The sequence below is a fragment of the Castor canadensis genome, chromosome 11 (genome assembly GCF_047511655.1).
Source record: "Castor canadensis chromosome 11, mCasCan1.hap1v2, whole genome shotgun sequence".
Lineage (NCBI taxonomy): Eukaryota > Metazoa > Chordata > Mammalia > Rodentia > Castoridae > Castor > Castor canadensis.
In genome coordinates, this window is record NC_133396.1 from 63,802,038 (window position 1) to 63,821,815 (window position 19,778).

Here is a 19,778-nt window from a genome sequence, read left to right on the forward strand (position 1 = left end):
GATAAGTATAAATTTTTGTTGCTTTTTATTTTTTGACAGTCTTGTGGTTTGTACTTAGGTCCTTGCACTTAACTAGGCAGGCACTCCACCATCTGAGCCACACCTTTTTGCTTAGTTATTTTTGGGATAGAGTCTTGTGTTTTTGCCCATGCTGGCCTGGTCTGCAGTCCTTCTCTTTACACTTCCTATGTAGCTTGGATGACAGGTGTATGCCATCATGCCCAGCTTTTATTGGTTAAGATGGGGTCTTGTGAACTTTTTGCCTAGGCTGCCCTCGATCTCATACTCCCAATCTCTACCTCCCGAGTAGCTGAGATTATAGATGTAACATTGTGCCTGACTGGAAATTTTTATTTTGGGATCTTATTAATGAGATAAATCTGATCTAAAATCTGTCTTTTAGGAAGGCTTAAGATACAAAAACTTTTTATTGTACCTTCTTTCATCCGAATCCAAATACTTACATGTTTTCCTGACAAGTTTATCTTCTGTATGTGTGCTATATTATATATACATTTTCCACTTAGAAAAGTTTGTGTAGGAGCATGAAAGTATTTCAGGACAAAGGACTAGTAAGAGAAGTTATCTGAAATGATAATTGATTGGAATTAGAGCTAGTCTGTTAAAATAGAGCCCTGTAACCCTGACTAGTCAATCCATTTTCTTCCCAGACATTTCCCAGGGACTCTTTTGTGTAAGAGTATGGTGACTAACCCTGGATAAGAGCACCTGGAAGTCCCTGAGAGCAGCAACTGCTTCCACTCAGCTAGGTGGAATACACCCCTACACCCCCTTTTTTTTCTTTTGGCAGTCCTGGGGATTGAACTCAAGTCCTCAGGTCCTCATGCTTGCTAGGCGGGTGTTTTACCACTTGAGCTATGCCTCCAACCCTGTATGTATTTTTATATGTTAGGCATAGTCTGGTTAGCATATTAAGGGCCCATGGCCATCTAGCTACCTCTGCCAGAACTCACATTCTTTAGCAAGATGGTTCCTTAATAGAAAGTACAGAGCAGGTGGGAGTTGTTAAAAAGCAAATTTTGAAATTCCTTGTCCACTGAGGACCAAATGAAACCCATATATTCAGGTGAAAATGAGCATGGAAATACAGATGACAGATTTTTTTTTCCTCTCTCACTTCCACATGCAGTACAGATAAGAGATTTGAGACAGATAACAGATTTGAGAGATCATTACCACTTCAGAAGGTCCTTTTAAATGTGTAGACTATGGAAATACAGTTGAGGAAGTTAAAATGAATGATATTGTAAGATTTGAAAAGAACACTTTTTTTTTCTTTTTTAGTGGTACTAGCTTTTGAACTCAGGGATCTGAGCTTAGTAGGAAGGTAGTCTACCACTTGAGCCACACCTCCAGCCTTAAAAAGCAAACTTCTTATAAATGACTTTATAAAAGAGAAAATACTGTAGAAGTTGTGATTCGAGAGTCTGCATCCATTGGCAAACACCACCTGTACTCGGGAAGGCAGAGGCAGGAGGATCTTGAGTTGAGGGCCAGTGGACCCTGTCTCAAAATAACAAGAACAACAAAACAGTTTGTACAGTACCAGCAGAATTAGAAATAGATGGAAGTGTCATAATGCAAAGACAGAAGCAGATCAGCTATGAAGTTCTAGCCAGCTACTGTGACTCATTTCTGTAATCCTAGCTACTCAGGAAGGAAAGATGAGGAGGATTACATTTCAGGACCAGCTAGAGCAGGCAAAAATTTGAGATCCTATCAGAAAAATAACTAAAGCAAAAAGGGCCTCACTCAAGTGGTAGAGCACCTGCCTACCAAAGTGTGAGGCTTTGAGTTCAAACCACACACACACACACAACACACACAACACACACACACACACACACACTCTCTCTCTCTCTCTCTCTCTCTCTCTCTCTCTCTCTCTCTCTCTCTCTCTCTCTCTCTCAACACTTCCAAGGTACCTTCAACACCTTACCATCCATTCCAAGACTGTCAACAAATTTAAGAAGTAGTACAGTCAGCCATCATGGGACCAGCAAATCAAACTCTGGGAGCTTGTTCTGCGTTTTTGGGATCCTCCATGAGAAAGGATGTGATTTGTAAGGAATTTATCCTGTAGGTCTTGGCATATGGAGACCAAATCAGTAGAACATACCTCTGAATTCCAGTTAAGCCCTCTAAATAACTTAGATACATATCCCTATTAGTTACCCAGGCAAACTTTCAAGTTGAGAATGAAATTAATTGGAAGCTATTTAATTGAATGCTTGGTGGACTTTCCCTGCAGGAGCTAATTGGTGCCATCTGGAGGCCATGAGAGAAACAATTGCTTCCACCTAGCTAGGTGAAATGCTTCAGAACATTTGTTACTGAGTTTCTCTGTTCATCATTTTTGATGTTTTGTTTTTCTTGCCTTATTTTTTTTAAGAAACATGAATTTTTTCTATAGCTAGCATTTTCATGTGTTAAATTATAAATGGAACCAAGTTTAAGGAAGATCAAACTTTAATTGTACAATAAGCTTAATTGCTTAATCCTTGCCATTTGCCAAGTTAACTTGACAAGCACTTTACCTGTTTTTGTTATTTTTGAGCCAGAGTCTCGATATGTAGCACAGGTTGCCCTAGAACTCCCTAGATCATCCATATTGGCTTTGAACTTGCCTTTCTCTTACCTCAGCATCCTAAGTGTCTAGATTACTGGGTGCATCACCATGCCAGCTTTTCCCTGTTCTTTTACAAGTTTTATTTCATTTTTGTGTGTTTGTCTGTTTGTTTTGTGGTTCTGGAGATTGAACCCATGGCCTCATGTATGCTAGACAATTGCTCTGCCACTGAGCCATATCCCCCTCTTTTTAAACATTATTAATATTAAATTGTCATACATCAGATTGCTTAGTTCTGAATTCATCCATGTATTGTGGAACTTATCTAGAGTCAGTTTTTCTTGGTTGGTATCTGAGAAAGTATGTTCATAAATGCTCGTACTTTGAGATATTAACTTAATTATAAATTTAATTATTGGCCTTTTGTCAGTATGTCAAAGTAGGTTCCCCCTCCCCAATACAGGGAATGAATTGTCAAAAATGGTAGATTGAACTATTAAGGTTAATGGATTTTATGTAAGTTATTTAGTCTTAATTTGGAATTTGTAAATAGTCCTGGGTAGACTGTTCTACCTGTAATAATCCCTGGAAGGGATTTAGAAAGAACTTTTGTTTTTACAGTCAGTTGATTTACAATGTTATATTTTTGTAAATAGTAATGTATTCAGATTCTCTGTTCTGATACTCATTTGTAAACTTCATGTTGAGTCTGTTCTGTCTGCATGTTTTGAAATTGCACAGCTAAAAAGAGCAGAGTCTTCATAATAATGAATCAGACTTGACTTACTCTGTATGCAAGGGAAGCAGACTGGAGGTAAATGCTGCTCAGATATAGCTGTGGTCAGGAAATGGGAGCTAGAGATTGTGCCAGGGAGAAATCTGAAATGCCCTTTTTGAGAGGTGACCAGAAGAAGCCTTTGAAGGATAGAAGCCTAGTATTCTTTGTGTTTTGTTTTGGTGGTGCTAGGGTTTGAACTCAGTGCCTTGCACTTGCTAGGCAGGTGCTTTACTTGTTGAGTCACATCCCCAGCCCTTTTTTGCTTTAATTATTTTTTGGATAGTGTCTTACTTTTTTGCCTAGGGACTTGTTTCGGATGGTGATCCTTCTACCTATGCCTCCCACATACTGGGGTAACAGGCATAAACCACCATGTCCAGCTTGCTGGTTGAGATGAAGTCTCACTAAGTCTTGGTCCTGCCTGGCCTCCTACATAGGTCTTCCTAATCTCTGTCTCCTGAGTAGACAGGATTACAGGTGTGTGCCACCACTCCTGGCCCAATGCCTGCTATTCTTAACAGTGCTGGTGCAGTCTGTGATTAGAAGACTGCCAAATTCTTTGTGTCCGGCAGGAAGAATCCATCGTAGGACACATGGGTGTAAATGGAGTTTATTAAAAGTTAGGAAAGGGAAATACAAAGAGGAGCATGGTGGGGCCCAGGTAGAATCTGGAGGCTGAGAAAGTGTATTTCTCTTTTCCAGGTACTCTTAAAACCTATGCTAACCCATGGAAGGGCAGAAGCAGGTGATTCCCATCCAATAATTAATGAGTGGGTAGGGGCATGGGCGGTTCTTGGGCCAGAGCAAGGTCAATCTGAAATAAAATACTAAGTTTCTATGAGTCCCAAACTTTCCCTAATTTTGGCCTGCCTCACTTAAAAACAGTGAAGAGATAGTGAGGGTAGGAGACTGGACAGATGATCATAGATAATAAAAACTGGACAAAGAAGCATTTTAAATGGAATATGTAACTCCATGATCTCAGGTTTCCACTTACAGGTATCCTAAGACATTCCTTCATACACACTCAGTTGTCCCTCTTTGTCTGCAGTTGTCAGCTGCACCTTTTGAGAAAGTGATGGCCAGAAGAGCTTGCCCTGAGTATTGTCATGTGTTACTGTGTATTCTGTTGTTTCTTTTTAAGGAGATCTCTTTGCTTCCACTTTCCTCATTAAGAACGGGGCCCTAGTCAATGCTGCTACTTTGGGGGCTCAGGAGACACCATTGCATCTTGTGGCATTGTACAGTTCAAAGAAACACTCTGCAGATGTGATGTGTGAGATGGCTCAGATTGCAGAGGCCCTCCTGCAAGCTGGTGCCAACCCCAACATGCAGGACAGCAAGGGCAGGTGAGTTACAGAGCTGAGAGGCTATGTTCTTAGCACTAACCCAGAAGGATATTTTATAGTGGCACAAAATTGGCTTACGAGGTATTCGGCATTAATAAATCTAATATTTATTTAAGTAACAAATATTTATTTGTCATGCAAATGGGTGTCATGACTAAGACTAGAGGCATTTGGGGGAAAGCATTTCTGTCCTTGCTATCTAAAGTGTTAGAATTTCTACTCAGTTTCTTTCGTCTTTGAGTTAAGGAACCAGAGTGGCCATCTAGTCAGCTATTCCAAGGGAACCTTCTTCAGCAATCTTTTTTTTTTTCCAGGTATTGGAGTTTAACTCAGGGCCTCATGCTTACTAGCAAGGTGCTCTATAGCTTGAGTCACTCCACCAGCCCTATTTTGTGTTGGGTTGAGGTTTGGGGTTTTTTTGTTTTGTTTCGTAGTTATTTATTTAGTTTTTGAGGTAGAGTCTTGAGAACTATTTGCCTGGGCTGGCTTTGAACCTCCTGAACTCCTGAGTAGCTAGGATTATAGGCATGAGCCACCAGTGCCTGGCTACTTCAGCATTTCTTAGTTGCTTAGATAGTGTGAAAAAAAGGAGCACACTAACTCAAGACAGTCTGTTTTGTCTCTGTGAGGCCTAGTTGAGAGAAAATTCCCTATTTTAAACCCAATTCTGCCTTGTAGAAATACCCTCACTTTAGATAACTCATTATATACATAATTTGCTACCCTTTTCAGCACAGCCCTTCCCATATTTTGACAGTGTTCTGTTCCTTTTACACCTTACCAGGATTTCATTGAGGGCTTCTTGTGGCTTAGAATCTCAGAGAGGCCGTCTGTGTGGGAGGCTCTAAAGGACAGTTAACCCCCTGTATCTATAGTCACTTGTAGGCCCACTTCTCAGCAGAGCAGCTCAGTGATTTACATTTTTGAGAACTCTGAAAAAATAAGAAAAGATTTTTCTGAAGTTTGTCTGTCAAAACAGGAAAATGGATTTGTCTGATGAATAAAGTATTCAAACAAGATGGATTTCCATGTACTCTATCATATGATAATTACCTTATTCCCTCAAATAATTGCATCCTCTATCCTCCAATTGAATTTTTTTACCCCCTCCAATTGCCTGCTCCATGGGCCCTTCTCTGCAGTGGCAACCTCCTTCAAGGCACCTGAGTGCTAAGTAAAAGCAGTGAAGAGGAGTTAAATGCTACTTCAGTCAGTTATTATCTGTTGCTACTCTGTGTGTGTGTTCCAGAATAACAGAAAATTATAGGGAAGGAAGAAAAAGGTTTATTTTCAAAATTGGCAGAAGATAGGAAAGGGGAAGTATGCATACTTACGATGGAAATTACTGTTTCAAAAATAGTATACGCAGCCAGTCTTTGTGGTACACAGCTATAATTCCTGCATTGGGAGGCTGAGGCAGAAGGATCTCAACTTTGAGGTCAGCCGGGCTACATAGTGAGACCCTGTGTCAAAAAAAAAAAGCCAGGTACAGGGTTCATGCCTGTAATACTAGCTATTCAGGAGGTGGAGATCAGGAGGATGGCTGTTTGAGGCAGCCTGGGCAAATAGTTTGCAAGACCCCTCCACATCTCAGTCAGTTAAAGTCAGGTATGGTGGTATGTGCCTGTCATCCCACCTACTTGGGGAACATAAGAAGTAGGATGGTGATCCAGGCTGGCCCAGAAATAAACATGATACCCTAACTAAAGCATAAAAGGCTGGGGGCATGGCTCAAGTAGTACAGCACCTGCCTAGCAAGCATAAGACTCTGAGTTCAAACCCCAGTATTGCCAGAAATTTTTTTTAAAAATTAAAAATAGCAAAAACATTTCATAAGGGGTCAGAATTGAATTGGAGAAAAATTTTTTCTTTTCCTTTTATTGATTCTTGTTCTTTTTTGGCCAGTGAATAAATGGGCATATAGGCAAATCCATTTTCATGTTTGGATTATTGGTCATAGTTTTGGAAAACTGTTACAGATGAGGCATTTCTTTTAGATGGTGTTTCTGCATAGGATTTTAGCCACCTCTTGCTGTGAGTAGTTCTGAATTGATCTGTCCTGAATTGATACCTCTTCTTTTTATCCTGCAGGACTCCACTGCACTTATCTATCACCGCCAGGAACGAATATGTGTTCAGTCAGCTGTTGCAGTGTAAACAGTACGTATGGAAGCATAGAGAAATTTAACAGCAGTTGTAAGGGTGGGATTGTGAGTGAAAAGTTCTTTCAAAACGTCTTTTAGTATTATGGTGTTTTTTGGTGGTACAGGGGTTTGAACTCAGGACTTCATGCTTGCTACGCAGGTACTCTACTGCTTGAGCCAGGCCTCCAATCCTAGTGTTATAAATCTTTATAAGTAAAAGTAAAATAAAAAATTGTCATTTAAAAAGTATAGAGAGAATGAGGCTATTGACAAGACAGTGTCAGAAGATTATATTTGCTGTTCACCTTGCTTCCTTATTTCAGGTTAGATTTAGAACTAAAAGACCATGAGGGCAGCACAGCTCTGTGGCTTGCACTACAGTACATCACCGTGTCTTCTGACCAGTCTGTAAACCCCTTCGAAGATCTCCCTGTAGTTAATGGGACTTCATTTGATGAAAACAGCTTTGCAGCCAGACTAATTCATCGTGGCAGCAACACTGATGCACCTGATCCGATGACAGGTAAAACATAGTAGAACCCTAAGAGATGATGCGGAACCTGGGGGCTCTGGAAAATGTCCAGTAAATGAGTTTTTGTTGTTGTTGTTTTGGGCTTTTTGTTTTGGTTTTGGCTTTTTAGGGAAGTTGTAGCTACTCAGAAGATTGACCTCAAACCTGCAATCCTTCTCCCTCAGTCTCCTGAGTAGTAGAATCACGAGTGTGTTTACCATACCTGGCCTGTAAATGTTTTTATTATTATTATTATTATTTTTTTTTTTTTGGAGGCACTGGGGGGTTTGAACTCAGGGCCTCATACTTGTTAGGCAGGCACTCTTACCACTTGAGCCACTCCACCAGCTATAAATGTTTTTATCAAAAATTTAGAAACCAAATGGCTTACTATTATGAGAATTGTTTTGTTCCTAATTTTACATACAGTAAAGAGCTCTGGTGGTAATTATTTTTAAATCTTAGCCAGACCTCAAGTTAAATCTTTTAAGCTGAAACATTTCTATTCATTCAATGCAGTAATGTTCAGACTTTCTAAGACTCAGAATGCCTTTTACTCTCTTGAGAGTTTTTTTGTTTGGTTGGTTTGTTTTTTTTTGAGATAGGATCTTACTGTAGAGTCTTGAGGCCTTGAACTCGTTGTAGACTAGCCTGTCCTTGAACTTGGAATCTTCCTGCCTCACCCTCCCTAGTGCTAGTATTATAGATGTATACCACCATACTGGCTCTCTTTTTATCCTCTTACAATTAATATCTTAAAGAGTTTTGTTTAGGTAGGCTATATCTTCAATGTTGACCATATTTAGAAATTAAAACTGAGAAATTTTAAAGAGCTATGTTAATTAGCTTTAATAAATCAGTATATGTTAACATATAACACATTGTGAAAAATAAGTTTCACAACAAAATTTAATTGGATAAGTGACTGGGTTCTTTTATCTGTATTTTACGTCTTTTGCAATAAATTGTTTTGGCTAAAGTATGTGAAGAAAATACATCATCGTACAGACAGGTAGGGCAAGGAGACATAGTTTAAATATCTGTGAACTTCAGTATTTTGACATTAAAATTCAATGCTTTGAATAGATCATCTTTGTTCATGATTTTTTAACATCATGCCTTCATTATTTGGAAAATGTTGTTACTCAAATTTTCCAAATGCTTATGTATTTTAGAATTATCTTTGTCATTTTTAACCAGTGATCTCATCAGAAGTCTCAGTATCAGCCAAGCGCCGTGATTTACACTTGTAATATGAGCTACTTGGGAGGCTGAGATTGGAGGATTGAGGTTTGTGGCCAGCCCAAACAAATAGTTCTCAAGACCTCCATCTCCAAAATAACCAAAGCAAAATGGACTGGGGGTGTGGCTTAAGCAAGAGAGCACCTTCTTTGCAAACACAAAACCCTGAGTTCAAACCCCAGTCTTACCCAAAAAAAAAAAAAAAGTCTGAGTATCAAGATGTATCAAATTAGGACTGCAGAGAAAAGTTTTCTAAAATGTTGATTTTCGCTTGAAAGCTCACATTTTATCATTGGGTACAAATACTGTCTATTTTTTTTCTTTGTCCATTGTCTTTCTTAGAGAGATAGGCTTCCTTTGTTTATTTTTAAGAAAACTTGTACCAAATGCACTTTACTTGAATAACAATAGCGTATTAATCAGTCATTCTTTGGAGTGAAAAACTGTTCCAGGTTCAGCATGTAGCTTAATGCCATGAGGTTCTTCCTCCACTCAGCATTGTATTCAGTGTGAGCGAGAGGAGCCTCATGCACACTCACCATTGTATCACACTGGTTTCCAGACATATACTCAGTGTTGACATTTAATCTCCTAGTACACTTTGACACCATTGTTTTGATTTGTGTTAAGGTTCTCCAGTTTCACCCACTGTTGATTTTACACTATTAGTTATAAATGCAACATAGTGAGCAAAAAGCACATGAGAAGTAGGATGAAAATAGTTTTGACTCATGGACCTCCTGAAAGACTTTCAGGAACCCCCAGAAATCCATATGTAACATTTAGAGAACCCCTGTTTTAATGTATTTCCTTGATCTGGCTAAATAATATTTAAAGGAGAGGGATTCCATATATGCCAGTATTGAGTGCTAGCACTGTGCATAGTATAGGTAGGACACACTGACAGAGAACTGACTCCAAGCCTCCCCAAAGGTACTAAATAGCTCCTTTGCTAAAGTTATAATTATTTCAAGTCAAGGTCAAAGGGCTGGAGCAATAGCTTCATGGTAGAGATATTTAGCATAGATAAGGTTCAGTCCCCAGAAGAATTAAACCCCAAAGAATTAAAAGTCAAATGAAATGACCACTGTAGGTGGCATAAAAACTGAAGGGCAAGGACTATAGGAAGAACTAATTTATACTAAAGCCCTTTGGAAATTCCCTTCTTACTAAGCTTTAATCTATAGATTTATGTTGGTTATTAGCCATACTTATTTCTATTGGTTCTTTACTATTTAAGACTTGAATGTTTCTCTCTTTTTCTCCATCTCCCCCCTTGTCTACACTTTATCCTGTTATACTAAAATAAATCCTTGCTAAACTTTAAAAAAAGAAAAAGACTTGAATTTTAGAGTTACAGAAGAAGTTTTTATAAAAGTTTGATACACACTTAAAAAGAATATGCATTGTTTTAATTACAAGACACAGCCTTCTCTGTGTGCATTAAAGTTGTTCATTTTGCTGTTCAAATGTTACTTATATTAATTAAAACTTTTGGACCACTTGACCTATCAATTTCTTTCTTTCCTTCCTTTCTTTCTTTCTTTCCCTTTCTTTCCTTTCCTTCCTTTCCTTCCTTTCCTTTCTTTCATTTGCTGTCCTGGGAATTGAACCCAGGGCCTCATGCATGCTAGGCAAGTGTTCCACCACTGAGGTATAGCCTCATGCCCTGATCTATTAGTTTCTGAGAGTTACATTAAATTTTTTCTTGTCTATTAATTTCATGTTATATACTTTAAGTTTTGTTTTGCTTTTGCAGTGCTAGTGATTGAACCTCTGTGATGACCTTTGATTATTAATCACATACAGTCTCAAGACTTATTTTTTCCTGTTGATTTATTCTTTTTTGTCTTTTTTTATGTTCTGTTTTTTTCATTTTACATGTAATTAGCTTAGTCCATGGGTTTTCAACAGTTCAATAATTTTTTTTATCAATTATCTTTGTTCGCTTGGAAAGTAGATAATTTAAGACTATATACACAGGGCTGCAGAAATGAAAAGGCAACTCTTATGAAGAGTCTACATTAGGACTGGAGTTGTGGCTTAGGCAGTAGAGTGCCTGCTTTGCAAGCATAAAGTCCTGAATTCAAACCCCAGTCCCACCAAAAAAGAAAAAAAAAAAAAGTCTATAATTTGCTGGGCACCAGCGGCTCATGCTTGTAATCCTAGCTACTCAGGAGGCAGAGCTTAGGAGGATCGTGGTTTGAAGCAAGCCCAGGAAAATAGTTTTTGAGACCCTATCTTGAAAATATCTAACACAAAAAGGGCTGGTGGAGTGGCTCAAGGTGTAGGCCCTGAGTTCAAGCCCTGGAACCACAAAAAAAAAAAGCCTAAATTAGATTGACTGTCAAATACAGGGGGAGTCACTTTCTCTGAAAGGACAAATGATATGAAAACAAAATGGTGGTTCCATTTTTTTTTTAAACCTTAGTTTTAGTCTTATTATGTTATTTATTTGAATTTTTAAATAATAGAACATGAGATTTTATGTTTATGTTTAGAAATAGATTTTTTTTTTTATTGGTAGTACTGGGGTTTAAACTCAGGACCTTGCATTTGCTAGGCAGGCACTCTACCACTTAAGTCATGCCTCCTGCCTCTTTTGCTTTAATTGTTTTCCAGGTAGGGTATGGAGTTTTTGCCCAGGGAGGACCTCTGACTACAGTCCTCCTAACATAGTTGGGAAGGCAGGTACACACCACCATATTTTACTTGGTGGTTGAGATGGAGGTCTTGCTATCTTTTTGTCTGGATTTGCCTCACACTACTGTCCCCCTAATCTCTGTTTCCTGGTAGCTGGGATTACAGGTGTGAGTCACTGTGCCTGACCTGGAAATGTATTTTAAAAGACCATTAAACACTTCTGGGCTAAAATCATTTGACAAAACAATTTTTGATTTTTTTCTTTCTAAGATTTTTATTTAGAAAAAGGTGACAGTGCTAAGCAAGATATTTGTAGGCCAAGAGCAAGTATATTTAAAAGCCTAGGAAAAAAAAGCCCCATGTACTTAAGGGACATTTTCTGGTATAACTCTAGCAGGCTCTGTTTGTGAAATAGTCCTCTAGCCCAGTGGTTCGAAGTTAGGACAGTTACCAGCCTGTACCCCACCTTGTCCCAGAACATTTGGCAACATTCGTAGACGTTTTTGATTGTCAGAACAAGTTCAGGTGTCTTACTGGCATATACTGGGCATACCCGAAGCCAGGGATATTGTACAGTGTGCAAGACAGGCCCTCACAGCAAAGATTTATCCTTTACAAGATGTCAGTAGCACCACTGTTGAGAAACCTTGCTGTAATCAACCCCAGCATTGAAACAACTTAACCACTGATGCTGGGCAGTGGCTAGTAGGAAAACTAGGTATTCCTGCCCAGGTTCTTCCCTAGTCTCTGTGTCAGTATAAACTATGCCTGTGTAGTACAGTAAAGTGGTGGGGAACAGCAGGGTGTTGTACAGTGTTGAATGCTACCTCATTTCTGGCTGTTTTCTTCTAGGAAATTGTTTACTACAGCGGGCAGCTGGGGCAGGAAATGAGGCAGCAGCTCTTTTCCTAGCAACCAGTGGTGCCAATGTGAACCACAGAAACAAGTGGGTAAGTCTCACAAGGCAACCAGGGAAATAATTTTGGTCTAGGAACAAAGCGGCAGTTGTGAATGTGCAGGGAAAATGGAATAGACTCTTTTTTTTTTTTTTTCAACTTTTGATTATTTATTTATTTATTTATTTATTTATTTATTTTGGCAGTACTGGGGTTTGAACTCAAGGTTTTAGGTTTGCTAGGCAGGGACTTTTATCATTTGAGCCACACCTACAGCCCTTTTTTTGCTTTATTTATATTTCAGGCAGGATTTGGATTTTTGCTCAGGGCCAGCCTCAGATTGCAATAGGTACTCTAACCTAAGGTCTCCCTTGTAGCTGGGAAGGCAGGCTATAGTCATCACACCTAACTTATTGATTGAGATGGTTTCTCACTAACTTTTGCTCAGGCTGGCCTTCAACTGTGATTCTCCCAATTTCCACCTCCTGAGTAGCTAGCTATGATTACAGGCATGAGCCACCATGCCTAGCTTTTTTTTTTTTTTAATATTTTGAAAAGATAATACATAACTGTGGTTAAAAACTAGAGTAAAACTGATTCCTTTATGTATCTTTAAATATTGGATAATAGATTCATTCACTGACCATCTCCTAAGTAAGTATCTGTTGTGTATATCAGGCCTTGAACTAGATATTGTGAACTTTATAAACTAATAAAAATTAGCAAATATGTATATAAAAACATACATAATGTAAGATTCTGTTACGTGATTGCTCATTCAGTTCATATAACAAAATAGCAAGACAGAATGTGCAGCAGTTTCCCCTTATCTGTGATTTCACTTTTCGAGGTTTCAGGTACCTGTTATTAACCATGATCCAAAAGTATTAAATGGAACATTACAGAAAAACTTTGTAAGTTTTAAATTGCACACCATTCTGAGTAGCATGATGAAATCTCATGCCCTCCTAGTCTAAATGAATCATCCCTTTGTTCAGCATATTCATGCTGTATGTGCTTCCTGCCTATTAGTCACTTAAGTAGCTATCTCAGTTACCAGATCAACTATCATAGTATCTTAGTGCTTGCGTTCATAGACACAATGTTATATCACAATGCCTACTTCATCTTATCACATAGACATTGTCATCTACATAATCACAAGAAGAATGAGTATAGAACAAAAGATATTTTGAGAGAGAGAAAAAAAAGTAAAAGTAGATTAAATGTAAGATGTAGAGTCACTGTGGAGACCTGATGTGAGAGCGACATTGGAGATAGGCCTGAATATATTATCCTGTTGGAGGAGACAATCTGTAGAACAGTTTTGGGCAAAAGAGCAATATCATTTTAGAATTGGAATAGCTATCTGGGATGACTGGCCTAGTGAATGTGGCATTGAGACCAGGTTGGAGCCAGGTGGGAGCTGTCTAGACAACCAATGACCTTTTAAGACTTCTCATGCTGGGCTTAGACCCAAAGCAACAGATTCTCAGAGGAGTTGAAATCAGTGGCATGTGCCTGCTTAACAGCAAAAGATATTAAAATTGTTTTCGTATACCCATGAAGAGAAAGAGGGAGCTAGTCAGGAGGAAGAACTAGTGTGGAAGGAGTAAATTCCATTGTGATTGTTGAATTCTTCACAAACATTGAGCCAGGGTTGTCTAGTGGCAATGGGAAAATTGGATGCAAAAATAGTACTGGAGACTTGGGTTTGTAGATACTGGTACAAGCTGTTGTTATAAATGAGCACAGCCAGTGAAAATGTGTAGGGAAATGGGCTGGACAAGGGGTAGCCCCAACTAGGAAGAACTTGGGGGAGCTCTGTGAGAAGGATGTGGGGTGGCAAGGGTGCACTAAATCCTTACTTTCTATGGTATCAAGTCCTATAGATAAAGTCTGAAGGTAAAAAAATCAATATATTAATTAGAAATATGGAGATTAGACAAGCCTAGCTAGCCAGGCACTGATGGCTCACACCTTTAGTCCTAGCTACTCAGGAGGCAGATATCAGAAGGATTGAGGTTCGAAGCCAGCCCAGGCAAATAGTTCTTGAGATCCTATCTCAAAAAAAAAAAAAAAAAAAAAAAAAACCTTCACAAAAAAGGGTTGGTGGAGTGCTCAAGGTGTAGGCCTTCAGTTCAAGCCCCAATACTATAGGAAAAAACAAAACAGGTGCTAATAGGGCATTAAAGAGAAGTGATAGTGAAACTGTTAGCATCGCTTATCTCTGGGGCTGTGACTGGAGGCCCCAAGGTGCTAGGGCTCACATCTAAGTTCTCGTACATGCTAGACTAGAGCTCTACCACCGAGCTATACACCGAGCCGGCAGTGTTTATTTTGGTGACACTTGGTGGTTGCTACTGTTGTTATTTTATAACAAGAGAATATGTTATTTTTATAATTAGAAAAAATAATTATGAAAGTGAAGGTTAACTAAGGAGGTTATAGAAGAGGAAGAAGATGGGAAGCCAGGGCATTTGGAAGGAGCTCTGGAAGACACTAAAAGAAACTAAAGGTGATGGCACAAAGGAAAGAGGTTCAAAGTCATGGAGGTCAGCTGGTGGTAGGATGAGCCAGGAGCTATGGCTAGCACTGATGACTCAAGCTTTGGCACTTATGCTGTCCTTACCCTTTGCTTAGATTCAGGCTGTTTGTTTCCATTCAGGGAGAAACTCCACTACACACCGCCTGTCGACATGGCCTGGCCAACCTCACAGCAGAGCTCCTGCAACATGGTGCCAACCCAAACCTACAGACAGAGGAGGCTCTGCCTTTGCCAAAGGATGCTTCGGTCCTGACCAGCTCCACAGGTAGCGTCCATCTGCAGACGCCACTACACCTGGCGATTGCCTGTAATCATCCAGATGTGGTGTCCATCATTCTGGAGCAGAAAGGTAGGCACTTGGGAATTCTGCCCATCAGTTTGACTTGTGGACAGTAGTTTGGGTAATTACAGAGTGGATGTTGCTTCCATTGGTGAGTTCTGTATAGCCAGTCTCTTGCCAAAAACTGTCCTTTCAGGTCAAACTAGATAAACACATAGTCTGACTTTTGACTACTGTGTTTCTTATGTACGCTTTCAGGATGGGGCTGCTCATTTCACCTATCTGGTTAAGGTGTGAGAATCTGCTCTGCTCTCTCTTCTTCAGGGGTATTTTTCCAGACCTTTTTTAGTACAGGCCTGACAAAGGTTTTCCTTGTCATGAATACTGTTTGAGAACTCTGCCTTGGTAGGTCCTCCATGAGTGATCAGTTCTCATCTGTCTCTGAGCTCCCTGGAGGTAACCTATGAGAGGGAACCAGAAAGAGATCAAGGGAAGGCCCTGCAGTGGAGTAGGAACTGAAGTCTATTGCCACTCTTGTCCCAATCCTCAAAAGTCCATGACTTTTCAGCCTTGTACTTCTAGATGTCCGTTTTTCTTGTTCCTTACAGCAGTTATAAGATTGTAAGAATTAGGTATAGGAAACATTGTCAAAGCATTTTTTAATCTTCTTGTAATTAATGATGTGTATTTCTCTTGTGGAGTCTTTTTTTTTTTTTTTTGATGATACCAGTGGTTTGAACTCAGGGCTTCATGCTTGCTAGGCAGGCGTTTTACCACTTGAGCCACTTCACAAGCCCTTTGTTGTTGGTTACTTTTGAGAGAGGGTCTTGCTTTATGCCCAGGACAGCCTGCCCCATGATCCTCCTATTTGTGCTTCTCCATGTAGTTGGAGTGACAGGTGCTTGCCACCAAGCCCAGTCATTGGTTGAAATGGGGCTCATTCGGACTTTTTGGTTGGGCTGGTCTTAGAACTACATTCCTCTTGATGTCCACCTCCCAAGTAGCTAAGATTATAGGCAAGGTTTTTTTGCTTTTGTTTTAGTTAATTTCCCTTATAAGCTTTGTTCTATAATGTCAGATTTCCAGGCTTCTGCTCCCCACAAGACTTATCTGTTCTCTTTGTATAGCAAAGAACAAGAGTTCTTGTTCTCTTGAATGCTTGAAAAGCAATCCATGGTAAAATCAAGTTATTTTTCTCTTAAAAAAAAATGTAGCCAATGCTCTTCATGCTACAAACAACTTACAAATTATTCCGGACTTCAGCCTCAAGGATTCACGAGACCAGACTGTGCTGGGCCTGGCATTATGGACTGGTAAGGCTATGCCAGAGTAGGTGGGTGGATAAGAGGGGTAGGGCAAGGGAGGGAAGTGGGGTTAATCATTTGATTATAAAATAAATGGCTTTTCTGCTTGGGTTAAGCCTGTAATGTCCACTGGAAAACTGTCCACTTTGAGAAGTTGAGAGGCTATGTTTGTTGTAGTAAGATGTTAAGGAAATGGGAAAAGCAGAGCATGCATTAATCAGGGCTTGTTTATTTCACAGGAATGCACACGATTGCAGCCCAGCTGCTGGGCTCCGGGGCTTCCATCAATGACACCATGTCAGATGGGCAGACCTTGCTACACATGGCCATACAGCGTCAGGATAGCAAGAGTGCTCTCTTTCTCCTGGAGCATCAGGCAGACATAAATGTCAGGTGAGATAAGGCAATGCTGTCCTCTGTAACACCACGTCATATTTAACTGAGATGGCTCAAAAACATAGCTTTTCTTATAGAAAATGTTTTTATTCATTATTAAATAGGAGAGGGGAAACAATAGCTATAAAAAAAAATACAAATGGAAGGTTGGGAGTGTGGCTCAGTGGTAACGCTTGCCTAGCATACAGAAGACCCTGGGTTTGACCCCCCACCTCCATAAAAAGAAAGTACAGATGCAGAGTTGTAACTGAATATAATCAGTAGACTTGTATGATGAAGAAGGGAAACTAAACTTTGCTTTTATTGGAATCTTTCAGAACTAGTGTGTGCACAATATTACCAAATCTCATTATAAAGCACAATCCAAAATCAATTTTTAAATAGGAATTTTAGTTATGAAGAACATCCCAACAAATGAATTACAAACAAGACTATGGAGGAAAAAGACAGTGTTCAATTTTTATTGTGGTTGTTTTCAGAGGAACTCTTCTGAATCTCCATTGTCAGACAAATGACCCTGGATGGCAGAGGGAAAGAAGTGTTTTGTCAAGTGGGCAGTCGAGGTGTCATTTTTTGTTGTTGGCATTTTATTAAGATGCTTTTCAATGCAGCTGTATTCTTACAGAATCAACAGGGTAGAGTGTTAGTTTTCTGGGTACAATAGGGTGGCATGACTGTGTTTTCTAAAAAGGCTGAAGAGACAGACACAGCTGACAGATGAGTTTTGTTAAAGAAATTCTAGTGAAGGGCATTTAAGGGACACAATATAGTCTGGGCTCTGGAATGCCCAGAAAGGCACCCTCTGTCCTTTGGCTCCATCTGCAAACATTGGTTTTAGTTTTGGTGTGCATGTTCTAGCAGGACTCAGGATGGGGAGACAGCCCTTCAGCTGGCCATCAGAAATCAACTTCCACTCGTAGTAGATGCCATATGCACCAGAGGAGCTGACATGTCCGTGCCAGATGAGAAAGGGAACCCCCCACTGTGGCTTGCATTGGCAAATAATCTGGAGGACATCGCATCCACTCTGGTGAGACAAACATAGTGTTAACCTCTGCTTACAGCAAAGACTATTTTGTGTCAGAGATGGATTTGGTGCCTGTGTGGCAATCATAGGAGCAAGTAACAAATTGGGTCAAGGACAAGCAGTTGAAAGTCATGTTAAGGAAACCTGAGATTCATTGTGATTCTGGCCAGCACTTTCATTTAGGCTGTCTTTTCTGTTGAAAGCTGTTGAAAAGCCAGAAAGTGGAGTCATTTCCTCAGGAGACTTCTCCTGGAGCAGGCTGCCCTTACCAACACTAGTAATAAATACCAAATCTCGGGTTTGTCTCTCTTTGTTTGCAAGAGAGTCCCAAAGTGATGTAAACCTGGAATTTCCCATTTGAAGCTCTCGTAATTGCCTGCCATGTGACATTGAGGCATTTTACACCTGGAGGTTATCAACTACTACTGAGATTACCTATTAATTACAGGTATGTGTTGCTAGGTGCTTACGAGTACATATGTAAGCAGGCACTTGTATTTACTGTCCCTTCTAGAACATAGTTCTAGAGGCACTAATTACACATTTGTATTTCCCAAATCCATTCCACAGAATGTAGTACAAGATTTTTACAAAACAACAGATTTTAATCAGTGTTTGTGAAACTAATGAATGGTACATATTAAAGTAATTTTCAGTTAATTATCAACCATATCTTATCTAGAAATGGATCTAGTGATATACATACTCAGACTTGGTAATGAAAATTTTTACTTTTGCTTGACAATATTTGTGAGAAACCTGTGTTTTTCTACAGGTCAGACATGGTTGTGATGCCACATGTTGGGGTCCGGGCCCCTGTGGGTGCCTTCAGACACTCTTGCACAGAGCCATTGATGAAAACAACGAGTCCACCGCCTGTTTTCTTATTCGCAGGTCTGAGAAGCCCAAGTATCTCTTAAAACCTTCTTATTTAGCTCATTGCAAACTGGCTCTTTCTAACATTAATCTGCCTTCAATATTGACATGCCCAGAGCTGGCTTGACTTTCATATTGAGATCATTGGAGGGACATCATTCTGTCATGTCACGTGAGCCAAGGACCAGGATCACTTGGGAGGATGGGGCGGGACTCCTGTACCTGGATCAAAGACCAAAAGCTGATTCAGCTTCTGGTTTAGGAGCTGCATGGGCTCCTGCAGTCAGGTCAAATCAGTTCCCACTGTAAAGTTAGGAGGAGGCTGGAGAAGAGTCCACCAGATGGCCTCAGGTGAACCCCACCAAGATGTGTGAGCTATAGCAAAGTCCTTGGCTCTCTCAGAGTATGGGGGGAGGAGAGAGGAAGAAGAGACAAGGCTATTCAGGAAAACTTTAGGGCAGTGTTTATCAAACTTTAAATATGTGCGTATCCCCTAGGGAACTGGCAGCAATTCTGATGCCCAGGTTGTGTCCAAGACCAATTATGGAAGAATCTGTAGTAATGAGATCTAGACTACCTTAACTGCTTCCCACCCATCCCCATTCCACCCCTTTATTGGACACCAGAGACTTAAGGAGAGGGAGACTCTGGTCAGTGGCAGCTTTTTTGTTGGATTCGTGAGGTTGCTGCTTTCTGTTCAACAGCATGTCTGTAGGTGAGGTAGAAGCATGGTCTTCCTTCTGTTTCCCTGTTCTTTTCAGTGGCTGTGATGTGAATAGTCCCAGACAGCCAGGTGCTGATGGAGAAGGAGAAGAAGAGGCTAGGGATGGGCAGACCCCCTTGCATTTGGCAGCCTCGTGGGGGCTGGAAGAGACGGTGCAGTGTCTTCTGGAGTTTGGTGCCAATGTAAATGCACAGGTATGTAGTTTCTCTTTTCCCGAGAGGTCCTTGGTAACACACAGGGAAATCTCTTGTGACAAGGGACCTTACAGATTGTTCAGTCTCAAGCCTCTGCTTTACCATGCACTGAGCTTTGGTATGACAAATGAATTGATTTTTTCCAAGCCTATTTATTAACTGAGCTGATTTTTGAGTTCAGAGTTTTCTTCCCGTTGTTTATTTTATCTCTTGTTCTTTGTCTTTACTCTCCCTTACAGATTTCCACTGAGAGTTGGTTTAATCCTAAATAAGTAT

At 40.0% G+C, this 19,778-nt stretch overlaps 1 protein-coding gene across 5 annotated transcripts in view; it reads left to right on the forward strand.

The window, feature by feature from the left end:
• Ankfy1 (ankyrin repeat and FYVE domain containing 1) overlaps window positions 1-19,778 on the forward strand; it is a 79,838-nt gene that overhangs the window by 44,295 nt on the left and 15,765 nt on the right. For 4 of the 5 annotated variants that reach the window (XR_002212361.2, XR_002212363.2, XM_020163491.2 and 1 more), the window contains 10 exons: window positions 4,513-4,717; window positions 6,809-6,877; window positions 7,185-7,384; window positions 12,110-12,207; window positions 14,822-15,050; window positions 16,196-16,294; window positions 16,525-16,678; window positions 17,540-17,711; window positions 18,484-18,602; window positions 19,346-19,502. Coding sequence is in view for 3 of the 5 variants with exons in the window: in XM_020163491.2 (XP_020019080.2) it covers window positions 4,513-4,717; window positions 6,809-6,877; window positions 7,185-7,384; window positions 12,110-12,207; window positions 14,822-15,050; window positions 16,196-16,294; window positions 16,525-16,678; window positions 17,540-17,711; window positions 18,484-18,602; window positions 19,346-19,502 (1,502 nt within the window). In the remaining 2 variants the exon portion in view is untranslated. The remainder of the gene's footprint in view (window positions 1-4,512; window positions 4,718-6,808; window positions 6,878-7,184; window positions 7,385-12,109; window positions 12,208-14,821; window positions 15,051-16,195; window positions 16,295-16,524; window positions 16,679-17,539; window positions 17,712-18,483; window positions 18,603-19,345; window positions 19,503-19,778) is intronic. The other variant, XM_020163492.2, reaches the window with a different exon arrangement.